This window comes from Pan troglodytes, chromosome 18 (assembly GCF_028858775.2).
Source record: "Pan troglodytes isolate AG18354 chromosome 18, NHGRI_mPanTro3-v2.0_pri, whole genome shotgun sequence".
Classification (NCBI taxonomy): domain Eukaryota; kingdom Metazoa; phylum Chordata; class Mammalia; order Primates; family Hominidae; genus Pan; species Pan troglodytes.
In genome coordinates this window covers 27,836,124-27,856,907 of record NC_072416.2, presented here as the reverse complement: position 1 = coordinate 27,856,907, position 20,784 = coordinate 27,836,124, and the positions used below count along the sequence as shown (strand labels likewise).

The following is a 20,784-nucleotide window of genomic DNA, read 5'->3' as shown; positions in this document are numbered from 1 at the left end:
GGAGCATTGCTCATCATAACCCCCAAACTTTATGATGAGTCCAGGGACTTGGAGGGGGAACAGTGGCTTTGGGTTCCAAGACAAGTAAATATCTTACTCACTCTGAGGTGGTCGGACTCTGGAAGGAAAATGATGTTGATGGTGGTGGTGGGTATAGGGCTCTAGGTAGGCCAAGGGGAGAGGAGGGACCTGAAAGGCCATAAGCCTTGCTTGGATACATGTGCAGAGTCCATGGCGCATGCAAGTGTGCTTGGCATGGAAGTTGTGGAATTATCAGTAAAGGAGCCCTCTTTGAAGACACCAGTGTGACTTTGCTATAGCATACAGCATCTCTGAGAACCTCTTCCAACAGCGGCACCATGTGGCAGCGGAGAGAACAGCAGCTGCGGCACGAAGTAAAATTTTCCCTCCGACATCATGCAAGGTGTTATGTTTCGTTTTGTTTTGTTTTGTTTTGTTTTGTTTTGTTTTGTTGTCTGAGATGGAGTCTCACTCTGTCACCCAGGCTGGAGTGCAATGGCGCCATCTTGGCTCACTGCAACCTCCGCCTTCCAGGTTCAAGAGATTCTCCCACCTCAGCCTCCCAAGTAGCTGGAATTACAGGCGTGCGCCACCTCACCTGGCTAACTTTTGTATTTTTAGTAGAGAAGGGGTTTCACCCTGTTGGCCAGGCTGGTCTTGAACTCCTAACCTCAGGTGATCCACCCACCTCGGCGTCCCAAAGTGCTGGGATTACAGGTGTGAGCCACCGCGTCCAGCCCATGCAAGTATTAATAAAAGATTGGTACACTTCCCTTTTGGCTTGCTTAAACCCCCAGGGTTCTTGGAAAATATAATCCTAGTAGGGATACTAGGATTCCCAACAACATGGCATGTGAGGACCTCAACACAATTCTGGCAAAAGGAAATGGCTCGGTACTTGTACCCCAAGGGTCTGGAGAATTAAGTACACACATGTTGCAGTAGAAAGGGCACTAGATGTGTGTCCAAGATCCTGGATTCTAATTGAGCTCTGCTGCTAGACAACTCTGTAATTACAGTCAAATTATTTAGCTTCTCTGGGTTTTGAAATTTGACGTTGGACGGGATGAAGGGGTTCCAACCTTTTTCACTTGGGAGGCCCTAATAGTCCCTATATGAGAATACTTGACTGAGAAAATACATATGTCCCAAGTCCATTTAGAAGTTACTTGCCAAGGCTGGTAATCACGCCTGTAATCCCAACACTTTGGGAGGCCAAGGTGGGAGGACACTTGAAGACAGGAGTTCAAGACCAGCCTGGGCAACACAGTGAGACCCCATCTCTACAAAAAAAATTTTTTTTAATTAGCCACTGTGGTGATGTACACCTGTAGTCCCAGCTACTCAGGAGTCTGAGGTTCGAGGATCACTTGAGCCCAGGAGGTCGAGGCTGCAGCATGCTGTGATTGCACCACTGCACTCCATCCTGGATGACAGAACGAAATGCTGTCTCAAAAAAAAAAAAAAAAAAAAAGAAGAAGTTCCAAACCCCACCCGTTGTCATTATTCTGATACCTGCAAATTGCAAAACCTTTGATAATAAATATAAGAGCTAACACATTGTGTACTTACTATGTACTGGGCATTGTGCTAATGCTTTATAAACATATTGTCATAAGCAGTCTGAGGTAGTAGTTGCATGTTATAGATGAGAAAGCTGAGGCTAAAGAATTTCAATAGCTTCTTCAAGCACATACAGCAAAAAGGTGACAGTTCTGAAATTTAAACTTGGATCTTCCTCAGGATGTAAACTTACAGCCACCATATTTCACTACTGTAATAGAGTTTCTAGCTCTAACACCCCAAAATTCTGTGACTTCCTTGTTACTGAGGAAAAGGGACCTGGGATAGAGATGAACCTGGTGATCTGGATCAGTTTTGGATTCCACTCTGTAGGGTCAGAATGAATTTGGGAATCACTGGGATCAGCCTATGCCATTCTTCCAGTCAGTGAGTACTGAGTCCCTTCTGGCCAGGCACGGTGGCTCACGCTTGTAATCCCAGCACTTTGGGAGGCCGAGGTGGGCCGATCACTTGAGGTCAGTAGTTCAAGACCAGCCTGGCCAACATGAGGCAGGAGAATCGCTTGAGCCCGGGAGGCGGAGGTTACGGTGAGCCAAGATCACCCCGCTGCACTCCAGCCTGCGCGGCAGAGCAAGACTCCGTTTAAAAAAAAAAGAAAAGAAAAGAACTGAGTCCCTTCTATTCAGCAAATGCCAAACACATAATGTACAGTTATTTAATACAAATATGAATTTATATCCATCTTGCTCTTGAGAGCTTATGGTCTAGAAATTGAAATGAAAGCCACAACTTAAAATCCAATTGCAAGTTTGAAATGAGGAGTTAACAATGAATGTCTTTCTGTCCTCCTTTTTTTTTTTTTTTTCCAGACAGAGCCTTGCTCTGTCACCCAGGCCGGAGTGCAATGATATAATCACAGCTTGCTGCAGCCTCGATCTCCCACGCTCAAGCGATCCTCCCATGTCAGCCTCCTGAGTAGCTGGGACTACAGGCATGCGCCACCATGGCTCTGTCCCCTTTTTAATGAGGAACTAATAGGCAAGTAGGAGACTAGGCAGAGGACAAAATATTGTCGTTTATTCAGAAACAGAAACGTATGATGACAAAGATCATGGACCCTGCAGCCAGATATACCTGACCTTCTACAGTTGCCCACCAGTGCACTAACCATGCAGCTTAGCATTAACACCATCCTTTAGAACCTCCACTGGCTCCTCTGCAGAATGAGAATAATGAGAGAATCTATCTATTCGTTTCCTGGAACTGCTCGAACAAACACCGCAGACTTGTGGCTTAAGATGACAGAAACTATTCTCTCTCAGTTCTGGAGGCCAGAAAGTCTGAAATTAGAAGGTCAGCAGAGCCAGGCTTCCCACGAAGGTTCTAGAGGAGAACCTTCCTTCCCTCCCCCTGCTCCTGGCGGTTCCTGGTGCTGTCTTTTGGCAGTATAACCCTAACCTCTGCCTCCATCTTCACGTGGCCTTCTCCTTTGTGTCTCTGCGCCTCTTTTACTATCTCTTACAAGAAAAGGGCACCCTAATCCAGTGGGATTTCGTCTTGACCCGTACCTTAATTGCATCTTCAAAGACCCTATTTCCGAATAACGTCACACTCTAAGACTGTAGACTGACACAGATTTCGGGAGGACACTATTCAACCCACTGTACTATCTCATAGGATTGTCGTAGGGAGTAAATGACATAATACGTGTAAAGCATTCAGCACAGTGCCTAACATGTAATAAACTCTCCATAAATGTTAGCTATATACATATAAGTATACATATGTATGGATGTATAACTTTTGTTATTTACTAGATTAATCAAAGATTTATTTCATTATTTCACCAAACAAAATAGTAACTTTTAATATTTTTTACTCTTCTTTTACTTTATTTTGTGGCAGGGTCTTACTCTGTTGCCCAGGCTGGAGTGCAGTGGCATGGTCTTGGCTCACTGCAACCTCTACCTCCCGGTTTCAAGCAATTCTCCTGCCTCAGCCTACCAAGTAGCTGGGATTACAGGCACCCGCCACTATGCCTGGCTAATTTTTGTATTTTTAGTAGAGAAGGGGTTTCACCATGCTGGCCATGCTGGTCTTGAACTCCTGACCTCAAGTGATCCGCCCACCTCAGTCTCCCAAGGTGCTAGGATTACATGTGTGAGCCAGAGCGCCTGGCCTTTTTTTTTTTTTTTTTTTTTTTTGAGATAGGATCTCACTCTGTTGCCCAGGCTGGAGTGCATTGGTGCTGTCATAGCTCACTGCAGCCCCAACCTCCCAGGCTCAAGCGATCCTCCCACCTCAGCCTCCCAAGTAGAGGAGACTACAAGCATGTGCCACCTGCCCAGCTAATTTTTTTATTTTTTGTAGTTACAGGGTCTTGCCATGTTGCCTGGATGGTCTCGAACTCCTGGCCTGAAGCAATCCTCCACCTTGGCCTTTCAAAGTAGTGGGATTACAGGCGTGAAACACCATGGCTGACCCATTTTGAACTCTGTAAATGTCCTAATTTGCTTGTTTCTGATTGTATCATATTTTTTCCTCCCCTTTTCTATTCTGTCGGGTTGTCATCGTTATTCTTGTTTGTTATTCTCCTTTTCCCTGAGAATGATTTGGATGTGTGGCTATATCGTGAATCTATTTCCTCCATGGACAGTCTCTTATTGTAGTGGTGATTTTCTTCATTTTTGCTCAAGTGAGCATTTTGCTCATCTTGTTGAAGTGGGTGAGTTTTCGGTTGTTGTTGAGAGTGGTTTCTTCCTGGCCCTTCTTTCTGGTGTTATAATGATCATCTTCCATAAATGACCCATCGATTCTTATGGAGAAGACACATACTCCACTTCGAAGGGGTGACTTCCGGGGTGTGTCTTTCTGTCCTTTCTTATCTGTTATACTCCTATCTTCCACCCAAGTGCCACTGGTTCTTCAGGCCTGTACTGTGTCACTTGTTCAGGATTCTATTATGTTAGTGCAAAAGTAATTGCAGTTTTTGCCATTGAAAGTAATGGGTTGGCTGGACAACTGGCTGGGCACCGTGGCTCACGCCTGTAATCCCAGCACTTTGAGAGGCCGGGGTGGGTGGATCACTTGAGGTCAGGAGTCCAAGACTAGCCTGACCAACATGGTGAAACTCCGTCTCTGCTAAACATACAAAAATTAGCTGGGCATGGTGGCATATGCCTGTAATCTCAGCTACTTGGGAGGCTGAGGCAGGAGAAGCGCTTGAACCTGGGAGGCAGAGGTTGAAGTGAGCTGAGATCATGCCACTGCACTCCAGCCTGGGTGACAGAGCAAGACTCTGTCTCAAAAAAAAAAATTTTTTTTGCACCAACCTAATATTTCCTCAGGAAATTCTTGCAGCCCATCCCAATCCCACCCACCCCCCCACCTCCCCACCTAGAGTGAATGAATGGGCTGACCCATGTCCTGGACAGCACCAAGCACTCGAGTAGGGACAGCACTGGGCACTCAGCCAGACCCTGGACTCTGCCTGGGGGTTTTCAGCAGGGTCCTGAGGTCTGTGATGTGGAATTGACTCTGACTAGACTCCAAGTTGGACTCAATATGCACTCTGAGCTCCAGACAGAGCTCCAGGATGGGCCCGTCCAAGTGGAGACAGGCTCTGGTCTGGCCTCAACTTCAAGAGCCTGCCGTGGCCCAGGACTCTGAGTTGGGCTGTAGGATCAGCTCAGGCCTAACTAACCCCAGCCAAGGCCTAACCCCAGACTTTTTTTTTTGCTTGCTTTCTCCTCAGCAGTGCCCATTTCTCAAATGAAAGGCAAGCCAGTGAGCACGTGGAAGGAAATACTGGACTATTTATTGCAAAGTGAGAATTGTCAGCTTGAGAAGCAAGGAAGTGGCCAGGCCCCCAACAAAGCAATCAAGAAAGAAATGGGGTGCGGGAAATGAGCTGATGTGCAGAAACAGCCTCCTTGTCCAACTCGGGGACATTCCTCTCAAGAAACACGCTCGTGTTGTGGTGTTTGCACTGCTCTCTGGGCAGTGCAGGCAGCGTGTTCCCCAGGCTGGGGTCTCTGATGAGCACAAAGGAATTCCAAGAACCTAGAGCCTCCTCAGCAGTCAGTCTATCTGAGAAAGCAGGCCCAAGCAGTGGAAGCAGGGGGTCACTCCTCTGGGCCTCTGCCCTGGCAGGAAATGCAGGAGCTCCCCTGTCCTCAGTCTGGGACAGGTGAGCTGAGGACACCTGGAGCAGCAGGAATCCCACGAGCTCTGCTTCACCGAGCCTTCAGGATGAGGCGGGTCTTCCCATCTCCAATGAAGCACCTGCAAGAAAGATGACCCAGTAAGGTCTCTGCCCCGGAGGTGAGACCCAGCCCTTCGCCATGTCTCCAGGCTCAGAAGTCTCCAGAAAGATGACTTCCTGAGCCTCCCCAGCCTTAATAGCCAGATCCCCTTGCAGAGAGAGAGACAGTTTCCTGCTTGGTTTCTTTTTTTTTTTTTAATTGAGACAGAGTCTCACCCAGGCTGGAGTACAGTAGCATGATCTCAGCTCACTGCAGCTTCCACCTCCTGGGTTCAAGCAATTCTCATACCTCAGCCTCCCGAGTAGCTGGGACTACAGACAAGCACCACCACACCTGGCTGATTTTTGTATTTTTAGTAGAGACAGGGTTTTACCATGTTGGCCAGGCTGGTCTCCAACTCCTGACTTCAAGTGATCCACCCACCTTGGCCTCCCAAACTGCTGGGATTACAGGCGTGAGCCACATGCCCGGGTCCTGCTTGGTTTCTAACCCTTTTCCTGAAGATGCTCATTGCTGCCACTCTGAAAGCCCAGAATTAAATGAAGCCAGGTGCAGTGGCTCACGCCTGTAACCCAGCGCTTTGGGAGGCAGATCACTTGAGGTCAGGAGTTGGAGACCAGCCTGGCCAACATGGTGAAGCCCCATCTCTACCAAAAAAATCACAAAAACTGGCTGGGCGCGGTGGCTCATGCCTATAATCCTAGCACTTTGGGAGGCCCAGGCAGGTGGATCACATGAGGTCAGGAGTTGGAGACCAGCCTGGTCAACACGGTGAAACCCCGACTCTACTAAAAATATAAAAATTAGCTGGGCGTGGTGGCGGCGCCTGTAGTCCCAGCTGCTTGGCAGGCTGAGGCAGGAGAATCTCTTGAACCCGGGGGCGGAGGTTGCAATAAGCCAGAATCACACCACTGCACTCCAGCCTGGGCAACAGAGGGAAACTCTGTCAAAAAAAGAAAAGGAGAAAGACCAAGTCCTAAAGACATTGTTTGAGCGCCACCTGAAACCACTGCTACCTGTGAAGTTTTTGATGATGTGAGCCAATGAATTCCTCTTTATGACATAAGCTATTTTAAAATAGATCTCTGTCACTTGCAACCAAAGCTCCTAGATGGAGCCATTTTCTTTGCCTCTAAAGAGGCTCCCTCTTTTCTCTTCCAAACCCAAGTGAGAGCCTAGCCCTCTAGCCCCGGACTCCCTGGGAGATGTTGCCAAGTGCCCATCCAATGGGCCGGTGACCCTGTGTCACACTCCTACCTAATGAGCAGTCCAACAAGCAGGCCAGCCAGGAGTGGGCCCAGCCAGTAGATCCAGTGGAAGTTCCAGTGGTTGGCCACCACCGCAGGTCCAAAAGCACGAGCGGGATTCATGCAGCCTCCAGACACAGTGCCCCTGCAAACACCCAGGCACCAAGGTCACCAGGATCCCAGCCAGACCCCACCTCACCTCACACTCATGTCCCCAACTAGGCCTAGTCACACACCACCCAGAAACCCTCTCTAAACTCCTACATCATGAGCTCCTGGGTAGATCCTAAAGAAGGCAGAGGGGCTATTAGCACCAGGAAGCAGAAGGCATGGCTCCCCGCTGGGCGTGCAGTCCAGCACTCCCCACACACTCCTCTAGAATGCCCAGCAAAAATGCCTACTGGGTGATGGCAGGAAGAGAAGCTGGAGCTACATTTGCTCCAAAGTCTACAAAGGAAAGTCAATCAGTTTCAATCCTTTTGGAGTCAAGCTGACCTAGATTCAAAACCCAGCCCACACATTATAAAATAACAAAAAGTGTATCATAGGATTGTTCGTGACCCAAAGAATAAATGCTTGAGGGGATGAATACCCCGTTTACTTTGACGTGATTATTACACATTGCATACCTGTATCAAAACATCTCATGTAACCTCAGCCAGACACAGAGGCTCATGCCTGAAATCCCAGCAGTTTAGGAGGCCAAGGCAGGCAGATCACTTGAGGTCAGGAGTTAGAGACCAGCCTGGCCAACATGGTGAAACCCTGTCTGTATTAAAAATACAAAATTAGCTGGGAATAGTGGCACACGCCTGTAGTCCCAGCTACTGGGGAGGCTAAGCCAGGAGAATCGCTTGAACCTGGGGGTTGGAAGTTGCAGTGAGCCATGATCATGCCACTGCACTCCAGCCTGGGTGACAGAGCAAGACTCTGTCTCAAAAACTAAAACTAAAAATAAAATAAAATAACGAAGAGTATAAGTGGATTGTTTGTGACACAAAAAATAAATGCTTGAGGGGATGAATACCCCATTCACCTTGATGTGATAATTATGCATTGCATGCCTGTACCAAAACATCTCATGTAACCCAGAAATATATACACCTACTAGGTTCACCCACAAAACTTTAAAAATATACATATAAAGAAAGAAAAACCCCAGCCCAGATAGTTCTAGGTGTGGGAACCTCCATGAACCTCTCTGTGTTCAGGTGAGGTGAAAGTGACTATCCCATAGGTTGTCATCAGGAGCGAATGAGAAAATGCAAATGGAGCCCACACCTCGAATATAATTAATGTACAAAAAGCATTAACTAATCTAGCTGGTCCAGATGAGACCCTTGTTGCACCACAAGCTTAAGACCCAGAATCTCCTACAGGGAGACTCTTCCCCAGGTGCACTCCTCTCGTTCTGGGGCTCCGTCTTTACCCCATTCTCTCCAGCTGGGGGCCTGTAGACCTCATCCCCACCCTGTGTCCAGCTTCGAAGTCAAAAAGCTTGTAAGTAGGCCGGGCACGGTGGCTCACGCCTGTAATCCCAGCACTTTGGGAGGCCAAGGCGGGCGGATCATGAGATCAGGAGATCGAGACCATCCTGCCTAATACGGTGAAACCCCGTCTCTACCAAAAATACAAAAAAAAATTAGCCGGGCGTGGTGGCGGACGCCTGTAGTCCCAGATACTCGTGAGGCTGAGGCAGGACAATGGCGTGAACCCGGGAAGCGGAGCTAAAAAAAAAGGGGCTTGTAAGTGAATCAGAGACCACTAGGGGGCAGCAAAGCATGGCCACAGCTTTACACACACATTCCCCAGCCTGCCCCAGGCTCCACCTCCCAAAGTTGAGGGAGAGCTGACCCAGGAGAAAGGTTAGACTTGGTTCTGTGTCCAAAAGAAAGGAAAGAGTCAGACATTAGGGAGGGGCTCCCTGGGCTGGGCACTGTGGCTCATGCCTGTAATTCCAGTACTTTTGAGAGGCCAACGCAGGAGGATGGCTTGAAGCCAGGAGTTCAAGACCAGCCTGGGCAACAGAGCGTGACCCCTATCTCTACAACAAAAATTAAAAGGGTTCACTCAGCCTCTTGTCCCAAATCTATCACTTAATTTGCCACTGCCCACTGACCTTAAATAAGTCACTTCTGTCCTCTCTAAGCCTCAGTTTCCTTATCTATAAAACAGGAGACATCATCCCCAATCTTGTCTCCTTAATCCCTTCCAAAGCCTGCTGGGAGTCTAAAAATAAATGAGACAACAGCTACACATGCTCTTTGTAAGCCTGAGGCTAAAACCCGGCTGCCCGCTGACCGAATGAACACAGTTCACAGAAATGTTGTATTTACGCTACCAACATTGGAAAACATCACATACAGATTTAAATTTCTGACTTCCTTTGAATGAAAGCATCACCCCAGACCCATGTACCCAGCAATAATTGACAAGAGCTGAACTGACTGCAGCACCTCTGATACCGCAGTCCCCACCACTCCCTGTTGTCTGCCTGATGCCAGCCCACCTCCCCATTTGCAGCACCTTCCTGGCCCCTAATAGCAACTGAATCTGTGACCCTCAGGCCTGAAATCCCCCAGAGCTGAACAGCACAGATCTGGGCATGGTCACCCCACTGCCAAGGGACACTCACCCAGCCAGGATATCCACGGTGACGGCAAAGCCGATGGAGAACGGGGCCAGAGGGCCCTTTGTCTTCTCATTGATGGCACCCATGCATACAGCCAGGGCCAGCAGCGTCGTCAGGATGATCTCTGCCACCAACGCCCCTGCCACCTGCCCCTGCTCCTGGACTGTCACAAAGGCCGCCCCAGATGCATTCCAGAACCTCTCCTCAGGACTCACCGCCTGCACAGAGAAGCTGTTGAGCCTCACAGCGGGGCAGAGAGACAGCTGGAAACTGAGGGGAGAGGGCCTAAAAAACGCATGCTACCCACCTTAAGAGCCAGTGAAGGGTTATGTCCAATTTCAGTTAGATATACCTGCATCCACATCCCAGCTCTGCCAGATTTTACTGTGCGACCCTGCGTGAACTACTGAACCTTTCTGAGCCTCACTTTGTTCAGCTGAAAAATAGTAATGGGGCTAGGTATGGTGGCTCACGCCAGCAACCCCAGCACTTTGGGAGGCTGAGATGGGTGGGTCACTAGAGCCCAGGAGTTTGAGACCAGCCTTGCCAATATGGTGAAACCCCATCTCCACTACAAATACAAAAATTAGCGGGGTGAAGTGGCAGGCACCTGAAATCCCAGCTGCTCAGGAGGCTGAGGCACCAGAATCACTTGAACTCTGGAAGCAGAGGTTGCAGTGAGCTGAGATCACACCACTGCACTCCAGCTTGAACAACAGAGCGAGACTCCGTCTCAAAAAAAAAAAAAAAGAAAGAAAGAAAAAGAAAAAGAAAAATGGGGATAACCCAGTCATGGTTCCAGGTTACAGACCTAAAACTTATGTAACTTAGATGATCCTCTTTGAGAAAAAGAACATAAACTATCTTTTTTTTTTTCTTTGACACAGAGTCTAGCTCTGTCACCCAGGCTGGAGTGCAGTGACACGATCATAGCTCACTGCAGCCTGGACCTCCTGGGCTCCAGTGTTCCTCCTACCTCAGCCTCTCATGTAGCTGGGACCACAGGTACATACCAACCATGCCCACCTAATGTTTTTTTAAAATTTTTTGTAGAGATGGAAGGTCTTACTATGTTGCCCAGGCTGGTCTGGAACTCCTAGGCTCCAGTGATCCTCCTGCCTCTGCCTCCCAAAATGCTGGGATTACAGGCACCAGCCGCCATGCGCGGCTAAAAATACCTTACTCTTAGAAACTTTACAAACACATATGATCAGGTGAACTCATTGCTAAGCCCCCATAGGACCATGGAAGGGGCATGTGCAGGAGAGCCCTGAAGCCTGAGCTCAATTATTTCTATGGGCGATCGGCCTCAGGGCTATCACAGCCCCGAAGGGGAAAGACAGTGCAGTGCACAAGCTTCTGGACTCTGGATCCAGTCGGGGCTGTGCTGCTTACAGGCACGTCTGAACTTGAGCAAGTTACCTGCTTCTCTGCACCTCTGTTTTCTCATCTATAAAATAGGGATGATACTGACAGCTCCCAGCTCACAGACAAGGCCGTTGGTGTGCCTGGCACAAGGTAAGCGCTCTCTATGAACTGACTATGGTTTTTCATAAAGTTGCTGGGAGATGAAATAAGAGAATATGTGTAAAACATTTAGCAGGAAGAATGTGCTTAGGGAACCCTGCTGCCCCGCAGCTGTCAGAACCATGTTTGACAGGTTTTAAGTGGCAGAGCTTGAGCTCGAGTCTGGCCACTGCTTTTCAGAGCAGAAGCCGAGAAGGAAGGTCCCGGGCGTGTTCCATAGACAGGGGAACAGGCTGTGGCTCTCAAATTGGGACATGGAGAGACCACAGCAGGGGATGACAGTAAAGTGAGGCTTGAGAACAAAGTCTGAGCACTTTGTTCTTACAGCACTTACAGCTTACAGCACTTACAGCTTCAGACCCTATCACAGCCAAGCTCAGAGCTCCCCCATCCACCACCCCCCACACACACACCAAGCAAGGCCCACATCTTGAAGGGCTTGAAGTATCCCTGGCTGAACCAAGACTTAAGGGCAAAAGAAAAGAAAGAAAGAGAGGGAAAAACAAGAAAAAGAGGGATGAAGGGAGAAGGTCTATCCATGGATTTATGCATTTATGAAAACTCTGTGGCTGGCCGGGCTCGGTGGCTCATGTCTGTAATCCCAGCACTTTGGGAGGCCAAGGCAGGAAGATCACTTGAGGCCAGGAGTTGGAGGCCAATGTGGTCAACACAGTGAGAGCCCGCCTCTACAGAAAATTTTTAAAAATTAGTTGGGTGTGGTGACACACACCTGTAGTCCCAGCTACTCAAGAGGCTGAGGCAGGAGGATCACTTGAGCCCAGGAGGTCGAGCCTGCAGTGAGCTATGATTGCACCACCGCACTCCAGCCTGGACAACAGAGTGAGACCCTATCTCTAAAATAATAAAGAGAGGCCGGGCGCAGTGGCTCATGCCTGTAACCCCAGCACTTTGGGAGACCAAGGCAGGTAGATCACTTGAGCTCAGGAGTTCAAGACCAGCCTGGCCAACATGATGAAACCCCATCTCTACTAAAAATACAAAAATTAGCTGGGCGTGGTGGCATGCGCCTGTAATCCCAGTTACTCAGGAGGCTGAGGTGGGAGAATTGCTTGAGCCCAGGAGGCAGAGGTTGCAGTGAGCCAAGATCAGGCCACTGCACTCCAGCCTGGGTGACAGAGCGAGACTCCATCTCAAAAAAACAAACAAATAAAAAATACAATAAAATGCAATAAGAAAGAAAGAGAGAAGAAAAACGTCCACCAATTCCACTGGCAGAAACAAGCAAAAGATTGGACATTTCCCCACTCCCCACTGTCCCCCCCACACACCCACATATGCACCTCCAGCAGCCCCATCAGAGAGGAAGACTAGCCCAGCCCCTGGGGTTCACCCACCTTGGCCAAGGCAGCCCCGAGCATCCCCCCGAGCAGCTGTGAGACCCAGTACGGGAGGAGCATCACCAGGTTGAGGCCTCCGATCAGCATGGCTGCCAGGGACACCGCAGGGTTGAAGTGTCCACCACTGTAACCCACAAGAGCAGAGGAAGTCATGAGCCCAGGGCTGACCACATGGCTGGCACTTGAGACAGTGTGTCCCAGCCAACCCACCAGGCTGGCCTCTCAGGGCGAGAGTCAGTCCGGGGCCCAGCTCAAATACAAAGAGGCACCAAATTGCTTCCATTTTCCCTGAGATGCCAGGCAGAGGGTAAGAGATAAAGGGCAGCCTCTAAGTCCAAAGCCCAGCCCCCAGGTTGGCCCTGGAGGAAGAGCGTGTAGGGAGACCATCCCTTAACTCCTCCCTGACTCCCTCCAAGCCTCCCTCCAGCCCTTCAGAGATGTGGCCACAGGTCAGATTGAGACACCAAGGCTCCAAGTTAGTAGCCCAAGAGCCGTATCCAGGCCTCCCCTTATGATTTGTTTGATTTTACGAGACGGAGTCTTGCTCTGTCGCGCGGGCTGCAGTGCAGTGGTGTGATCTCGGCTCACTGCAACTTCCACCTTTTGAGTTCAAGCAATTCTTCTGACTCAGCCTCCCAAGTAGCTGGAACTACAGGTGTGTGCCACCACGCCTGGCTTATTTTTGTATTTTTAGTAGAGACGAGGTTTCACCATGTTGGTCAGGCTGGTCTCAAACTCCTGACCCCAAGCGATCCACCCACGTCGGCCTCCCAAAGTGCTGGGGTTACAGGCATGAGCTACCGTGCCCGGCCCGGGTCTCCCTTTATGAGTAGCTAGGCCCTGAATAAGACCTCCTGATTGGTTGAACTGCTCAGCCAGTGAAAACCCTACTTGTGGTCTGAAAGTGTGATGGGTGTAAAATGCAGATTTGGAGTTCAGGCTGAAAATGGCATTGAGAATCACGGGGTGGAGTTGGAGGTTCATGACCAGGTTAGGGATTGGGATTGGGAGTTTGGGGTGTGGAAGGGAATTAGACAAGTCAGAACCTGAGGTCAAAGGGCAGGTTGCAGTTGATCAGCCACTCCCTGGCTCATGGGTAAAGAGCCTTCATGTTCACCAAGATGTTCAACCAGCCCAGGCCCCAGAGCCAGGGTGGCTGCACTCACATCAGTGTCCCAACCAGTCCCACTCTGATGGAGAAAATATTGTCACAGTTTGGCCTCCTGAATCCATCTGGTTTCCAGGAATGGATACTCCCCAATGAGAGAGAAAGGGACCCCAAGACTCCCCATGTCACTCGAGAACCAAAGTGCCCCCCAAATGTAAAGAGCCCACCAATGAGCTTACCCATCCTCCAACGGACATAGGACATTCAGTTGAGACTGGGCAGAGGACCTCAGCTCTGCCCAAAAGGACTTTGTCCAACACCCTGATAGCTCGAGACCAGCTACCCCAACTTGTCTGGCTCAGCTCTGGGCCCAGGCCCTCAGAAAAGCTCCATGCATGGTTTGATTTGATTTGATTTTTTTTTTTTTTTTTTTTTTTTGAGACAGGGTCTCCCTTTGTCACCCAGGCTGGAGTGCAATGGTGCAATCTCGGCTCACTGCAACCTCCGCCTCCTGGGTTCAAGCGATTCTTCTGCTTCAGCCTCCCAAGTAGATGGGATAACGGGGCTGCCACCACGCCCGGCTAATTTTTGTATTTTTGGTAGAGACAGGGTTTCACCATGTTGGCCAGGTTGGTCTCGAACTCCTGACCTCAGGTGATTCACCTGCCTCGGCCTCCCAAAGTGCTGGGATTACAGGCGTGAGCCACCGCGCCTGACCTCCATGCATGGTTTGAAAGCACCAGCCAGTGCTCAGACTCCACAGGTTGGGAAGAGGGGCAGCCAGGCCTACTTGGCCTCAAGTAGCTTAGCCTGGGCTCTGCTGAGATACACAGATGAAGTCAGGGTGAGGCGGCTTCCCAGGGGAGCCCCAAAGGGGAGAGAAACTGTCACCCAGAGCATGGCTCTACCAGGAGGGCCAGGTGACGAAAACCACACATTTCCTGGTTTACACTCATTAGCAATAAAACAATCAAGACACATTCATTCATTCATTCATTCATTCATTCATTGTTCACTCAGCATATATTTCTCTGACACTGTGTGCCAGGTGCTGTGCTGGGTGCTTATAACTTACATACATAGCTTATCCTGGATCCAGTGAACAACCTCAAAGTCAGTGTCTGGCACGCAGTAGGTGCTGAATAAATATTTGTCAAAAAAGCCAAACAGAGAGGCAGTATTTGCAGTGCCAAAGAGATGGTCTTTCCAGCCAGCTGGCCTGGGTTCAAAGCTCAACTCTGCCACTGAAGAGCTGTGTGACATTGGCAAAGTTACATAACCTCTCTGTGCCTCAATGATCTCTGCCTGATAAAGCTATTGCAAAGATATTAAGAATTAATATTTGTACAGCCCATAGTAGTATCTATGTAGTTAGCATTCAAAAAACATCAGCTATTATTATTACTCATATTTATACCACTGCACACAGAGGCTTCAGCAACTTGCTGTGGTCACCCTGCTAAGAAGTGATAAAGGTTGCCTTCAATCTCAGATCCGTCCAAAGGGAAGATCATGTACTTTTTGTTTCACTTGCAGCCTCTCTTGGACGTCTAAAGAGATGTGGTTTTTTTGTTTTTTGTTTGTTTGTTTGTTTGTTTTTTGGAGATGGAGTCTCACTCTGTTGCCCAGGCTGGAGTGCAGTGGCACAATCTCGGCTGACTGCAACCTCTCCCTCCCGGTTCAAGCAATTCTCCTGCCTCAGCCTCCGAAGTAGCTGGGACCACAGGTGCCTGCCACCACGCCCAGCTAATTTTTGTATGTTTAGTAGAGACAGGGTTTCACCCTGTTGGCCAGGCTGCTCTCCAACCCTGACCTCAGGTGATCCACCCGCCTCAGCCTCCCAAAGTGCTGGGATTACAGGCGTGAGCCACTGCAGCCGGCCTAAAGAGATGTTAAAGCTCTTTCCCATTCTGGTTTTCTCAGAAACAGTATTTCTGTTTCCTCATTCAGATCTATTTTTTGAGTGAGATTTAATACAGACCAACCATGTCCCAGATCACCCTGCCAGGCACCCCATTCAAGATCTTTGTCGTGATGGCTGGCTCTCCTGGGAACCAGCAGCCATGTCCACAGACCTCCCCATTGAGCCTCTACCCAGACGAGAGCTAAGCCAGAGAAGCCTGTCCCTTTCCCTGCCCCTCCTTCTTGATCACCTCTTGACAAGCCAGGACCACTGCAGATCTCTGCATACCCAAGTGGGAAAACCTGGCTCAGGTCTTCTATGCATTTCTGCTTTCCCTAAAACCCCCTTCTAGTGGTAACAATAACACAGCAACCAATGCCTATTGTATGTTTGGTGTGTGCCAGGCACTCTACTTCATTTAATTCTCATCACTTCTGCATGAGGCACTTGGATTTGAGCGCTGGAGCCAGAGAGCTTGTTCTTGACTCCCGCCTCTGCCACTTTCTGGCCCTCTAAGCTTGGACAGATTACACGGCCTTTCACTTTTGCAGCTGTACAATGGGGCTAATAACAGGACCTACCCCACAAGGCTTTTGTGAGGATTAAATAACTAATATCTATAAAGTAATTAGACTAGTGCCTGGTACATGGTTAGCAATATAGATATGTTGGCTTGAAAAAAAAAAAACATTTAAAAGCTACTATTCCCATTTTATAGGCGGGGAACTTTGGGTTTAGAGAGTAACTTGCCAGCCAGGCATGGTGGCTCATGCCTGTAATCCCAAAACTTTGGGAAGCCAAGGCAGGAGGATCGCTTGAGACCAGGAGTTCAAGACTAGCCTGGGCAACATAGTGAGACCCCATCTCTACAACAAAATTTAAAAATTAGTTGGGTGCTGTGGTGCATGCCTGTGATCCAGCTACTCAAAAAGAGAATGACTTGCCCAAAGTCACAAGCTCACAGGCTGCGGGGTCTGGAGTTGACCCCAGTCTGACTCCCAACCCCATAGTTATCCAGAGCGCTCCTTGAAATCCCAAATACGTATGCACCCAGGGGTCCTTGACAACGGCTTTGCTTTCCACACCCAGCGCCCCAAGTCAGCATCAGGCTGAATCCTCAGAGCTGGTCTCACCTGATATTCCCCAGCGTGGCAATCACAAGCCCCAAAGCCAGCCCGTGGGCCAGGGCCGGCTGCAGCAGCCCAGTGTCCGTCCCATTCTCAATGACTGACAGGCACCCGATGAAGATGAAGAGAGTAGAGCCCAGCAGTTCGACCAGACATGGCTGCACAAACCGTTCGTACCAGGACACTCGCCACCTGCCACCCACGCTCGGCTCCCTGGCCTTGTCATTGCCAAATTCAGGCTCACACATGGCTATCTGCCGTAGGGAAAAAGGGACAGAGGACACGGGTGGGAGGCAAGTCCAGATATAGAAGGCCCCGACCCCCAACCTTGAATTAATTCACAGCCCCCCTTGCTCTGCCAGCCTGGAGAGGAAGATGCCGACAGAGGGCTCACCTCTCCAGACATCAGGATCAGATGGCACAAACATCGGACTCTTGCCTGAGCTGCTGGGAAACCTGCACCTGCTGTGCAAGATACTCTTATCTCCTAGGGACAGGACCTGCTGATCACACTATGGGCTCTGCCCCTTTTAAAGGGCTGCAGAGGCTCAATGCAAGTGCAGAGAAAGCAATAAACCTCAGGTAGGAGGTGGCTCTGAGGCCCAGAAGAGGAAATTTTTTAAAATCTCAACAGGGCAGGGTGAGGGAGTCAGGGATTGCTGAACTTTCCGCCAATGAGGGAAAAACACACCAGCTTGGCTGTGTCATCTGGGAGCACACTCCAGGCTGTAGAAGGTGGGAGATGGGTCCAGCACTCCAGCTCCCCACGGTCCAAAGCAGAACAGCACATGTTAGTGGGCCCCACTGGGTTGGAACCTCGCATGTTAAGAAACAGCAAACAGCCAGGTGCAGTGGCTCACGCCTGTAATCCCAGCACTTTGGGAGGCCGAGGCAGGTGGATCACTTGAGGTCAGGAGTTCGAGACCAGCCTGGCCAACATGGCGAAGCCCTGTCTCTACTAAAAATACAAAAATCAGCCGGGCATGGTGGTGCATGCCTGTAATCCCAGCTACTTGGGGGGCTAAGGCAGGAAAATCATTTGAACCTGGGAGGCGAAGATTGCGCAGAGCCAAGATTGTGCAACTGCACTCCAGCCCGGGCAACAGAGCAAGGCTCTGAAAAAAAAAAAAAAGGAAAGAGAAAGAAGAAAGAAAGAGAAAGAAAGAAAGGAAAGAAAGAAAGAAGGAAAGAAAGAAAGAAAAGAAAGGAAGGAAGGAAAGAAAGAAAAAGAAAGAAAGAAAGAAAGAAAAGAAGGAAGGAAGGAAAGAAAGAAAGAAAGAAAAAAGAAAAAGAAAGAAAGAAAAAGAAAGGAAGGAAGGAAGGAGAAAGAAAGAGAGGGCGTGTTGGTGTTTGCCTGTAATCCCAGCTACTCAGGAGGATGAGGCATGAGAATCACTTGAACCCAGGACCCAGAGGTTGCAGTGAGCCAAGATCGCGCCACTGCACTTCAGCCTCAGAGTGAGACCCTGTCTAAAAAAAAAAAAGAAAAAAGAAAAGAAAGAAACAGCAATCCCATTTTCAATTATTTTTCCAATGAGTCCCACAGCTTCAAACACCTGCAGTCACCTGACAGCCTGAGCCAGGACTGAGTGTATAGATGACGATCCTTCACAGACAGAGGCAGCAGAGACTGGCAAGAGGTAATGCAATGCAGCGGCAAGACCCACGAACTTTGGAAACAGGCTGCCTGGCGTTCAATCCCAGCTCTGCTGTAAACTAGCTATGTAACCCTTGGGCACATGACTTGGCCTCTCTGGGCCTTTGTTTTCTCATCTGTTAGGTGTGGATGTTAGTGGTTTCACCATGTCATAGGGTCGTTGAGAAGTTTAAATGAGATAATACGGGTAAAGTGCTCAGGACAGTGCTAGACACACAATACCAGTGTCCACTAATTTACAATACATGCTTAGCTGTAACTAATAGCTAATAGTGAGCACTTTCTATGTGCCAGGCACTGGCGCTAAGTGCCTTCTATTATCTCATTTAAACCTCACTGCCACCCTGTGAAGCAGGTACTATTATTACAACCATTTCACAGACGAGGAAGTGGAGTGTCAGGAAGATTGAGTTTCCCAAGATTACACAGCTTATATGATCACAGAACTTGTGGGCTGTCACAAAAGGATAAATACTGTATCTGATTCCACTTGTATGAAGTACCTAGACTAGTCAAATTCATAGAGACAGAAGTAGAATGGTGGTTTCCACGGCCCGAGGGGAAGGGAGAATGAAGAGTTTGTGTTTAGCGGGTACAGATTTCCTGTTTGGGAGGAAAGTTTTGGGATGGATGATACAGTGGCACAACAATGTGAAGTACTTAATGTCACTGAAATGTACACTTAAAAATGGTTCCAATTGCTGGGTGTGCTTGGCTCACACCTGTAATCTCAGCACTTTGGGAGACCAAGGCAGGAGGATCACTTGATTTTAGGAGTTTGACACCAGTCTGGCCACATGGTGAAACCCTGTCTCTACTAAAAATACAAAACTTGGCTGGGTGTGGTGGTGCACGCCTGTAATCCCAGCTACTTGGGAAGCTGAGGCAGGAGAATCGCTTGAACCTGGGGGGCAGAGGTTGTAGTGAGCTGAGATCACACCACTACACTCCAGCCTGGGTGAGAGGATGAGACTCCATCTCAAAAAAAAAAAAAAGGTTAAAATGGCATATTTTATTTTATGTGTATCTTGCCACAATTGAAAAAAAATACTTGTGAGCTAACCCACTACACTCTACTGCCTTTCTAAGAGAGATGGATGGATGGATGGATGGATGGATGGATGGATGGATGCATGGATGGATGGGTGGATGGATGGATGGATAGATAGATGGTTGGGTGGGTGGGTGGGTGGATGGATGGATGGATGGGTGGATGGATGGGTGGATGCATGGATGGATGGGTGGATGGATGGATGGATAGATAGATAGATGGTTGGGTGGGTGGGTGGATGGATGGATGGATGGTTGGAAAGAAGGGAAGAAAGAAAGGAAGGGAGGGAGGAAGGAAGGGAGAAAGGAAGGAGGAAGGAAAGAAAATGAGATGAGTTCCTTATTCATTCATTCACTCACCAAACATTTAAATAGCTGCTGCAAGCCAGTCACTGTTCTAAGCTGGCTGGAGATGTAGCAGTGAACAAGACAGGCAAAATCCTGCTCTGTCTCGTAGCTTTATCTCTGAGTGTTTGTATGCACTGATAGAGAAGTCAAGCTAGAGCTAAAGGAATTTTAATGCTCATTTCTGACATTTCTCAACTACTCACTACATCTCCAACACCATGCTAAACACTCGGTATATATTCGTAAACCCCCTTTGAGATAAGTCCTATCACTTATTATCACCATCTTCAGATGATAAAAACGAGGCACAAAGAAGTTAAGAACTCACCCATGGCTGTGTACATAAAAATATCTGCTTCAGGACAGAAGTGGACATATCTAGAGAAGAGCGTGACAGTTTGTTGACAGCCCATGTCAGCGAGAGGCCCAGGAATACAGGGTCTCTGCCAAATATCTGCACCTCTAGGAAGGTTATTTTTAGCCCTGTTCTCTACCTCCTCCATATCCCACAGCACATCATACAAGATGTTTCTTAGACCCTTCCTTCCACATCCTATAAATAGCAACATAAGATAGTCTGACCCAAGGCTTCCCCATCCCCCTCATTATTTGCTCAAATCCTGCCAGTACTGCTTCCAGAATAATTCTCTCTTGTTTTCACCCATGCCTTCATCTGTTCTTGCTTAGTCCCTTGAACAAAGAAAAACTAGGCTGGGTGCACTGGCTCGCACCTGTAATCCCAGCACTTTGGGAGGCCAACGCGGGCAGATCACAAGGTCAGGAGTTCAAGACCAGCCTGACCAACATGGTGAAACCCCATCTCTACCAAAAATACAAAAATTAGCCGGGCATGGTGGCACACGACTGTAATCCCAGCTACTCAGGAGGCTGAGGCAGGAGAATTGCTTGAACCTGGAAGACGGAGGTTGCAGTGAGCCGAGATCACACCACAGCACTCCAGCCTGGGCCACAGAGCCACACTCCATCCCACCCCCCCACCCCCCAAAAAATGGATTC

The 20,784-nt window shown here is 48.9% G+C and overlaps 1 protein-coding gene across 1 annotated transcript; it reads right to left on the bottom strand.

The window, feature by feature from the left end:
• Window positions 1-5,004: 5,004 nt before the first annotated feature.
• AQP8 (aquaporin 8) lies at window positions 5,005-19,334 on the bottom strand. Its single transcript, XM_016929662.3, has 5 exons — window positions 16,719-19,334; window positions 12,572-12,698; window positions 9,693-9,907; window positions 7,068-7,202; window positions 5,005-5,829 (listed from the first exon to the last, which is right to left on the bottom strand). Exons 1-5 carry the CDS (start codon window positions 16,958-16,960, stop codon window positions 5,781-5,783), a joined length of 768 nt encoding a protein of 255 aa, XP_016785151.1. The 5' UTR covers window positions 16,961-19,334; the 3' UTR covers window positions 5,005-5,780.
• Window positions 19,335-20,784: the final 1,450 nt, after the last annotated feature.

What these genes read in the sequence shown, in the direction of transcription:
- AQP8 (XM_016929662.3), bottom strand. Translation starts at nt 16,960, where the DNA reads ATGTGTGAGCCTGAATTTGGCAATGACAAGGCCAGGGAGCCGAGCGTG. An exon ending in TCGGGGCTGCCTTGGCCAAG is followed by an intron (nt 9,908 to 12,571) that starts GTGGGTGAACCC and finishes TTCTCTGTGCAG; the next exon opens with GCGGTGAGTCCTGAGGAGAG. An exon ending in CTTGTTGGACTGCTCATTAG is followed by an intron (nt 5,830 to 7,067) that starts GTAGGAGTGTGA and finishes TCTTTCTTGCAG; the next exon opens with GTGCTTCATTGGAGATGGGA.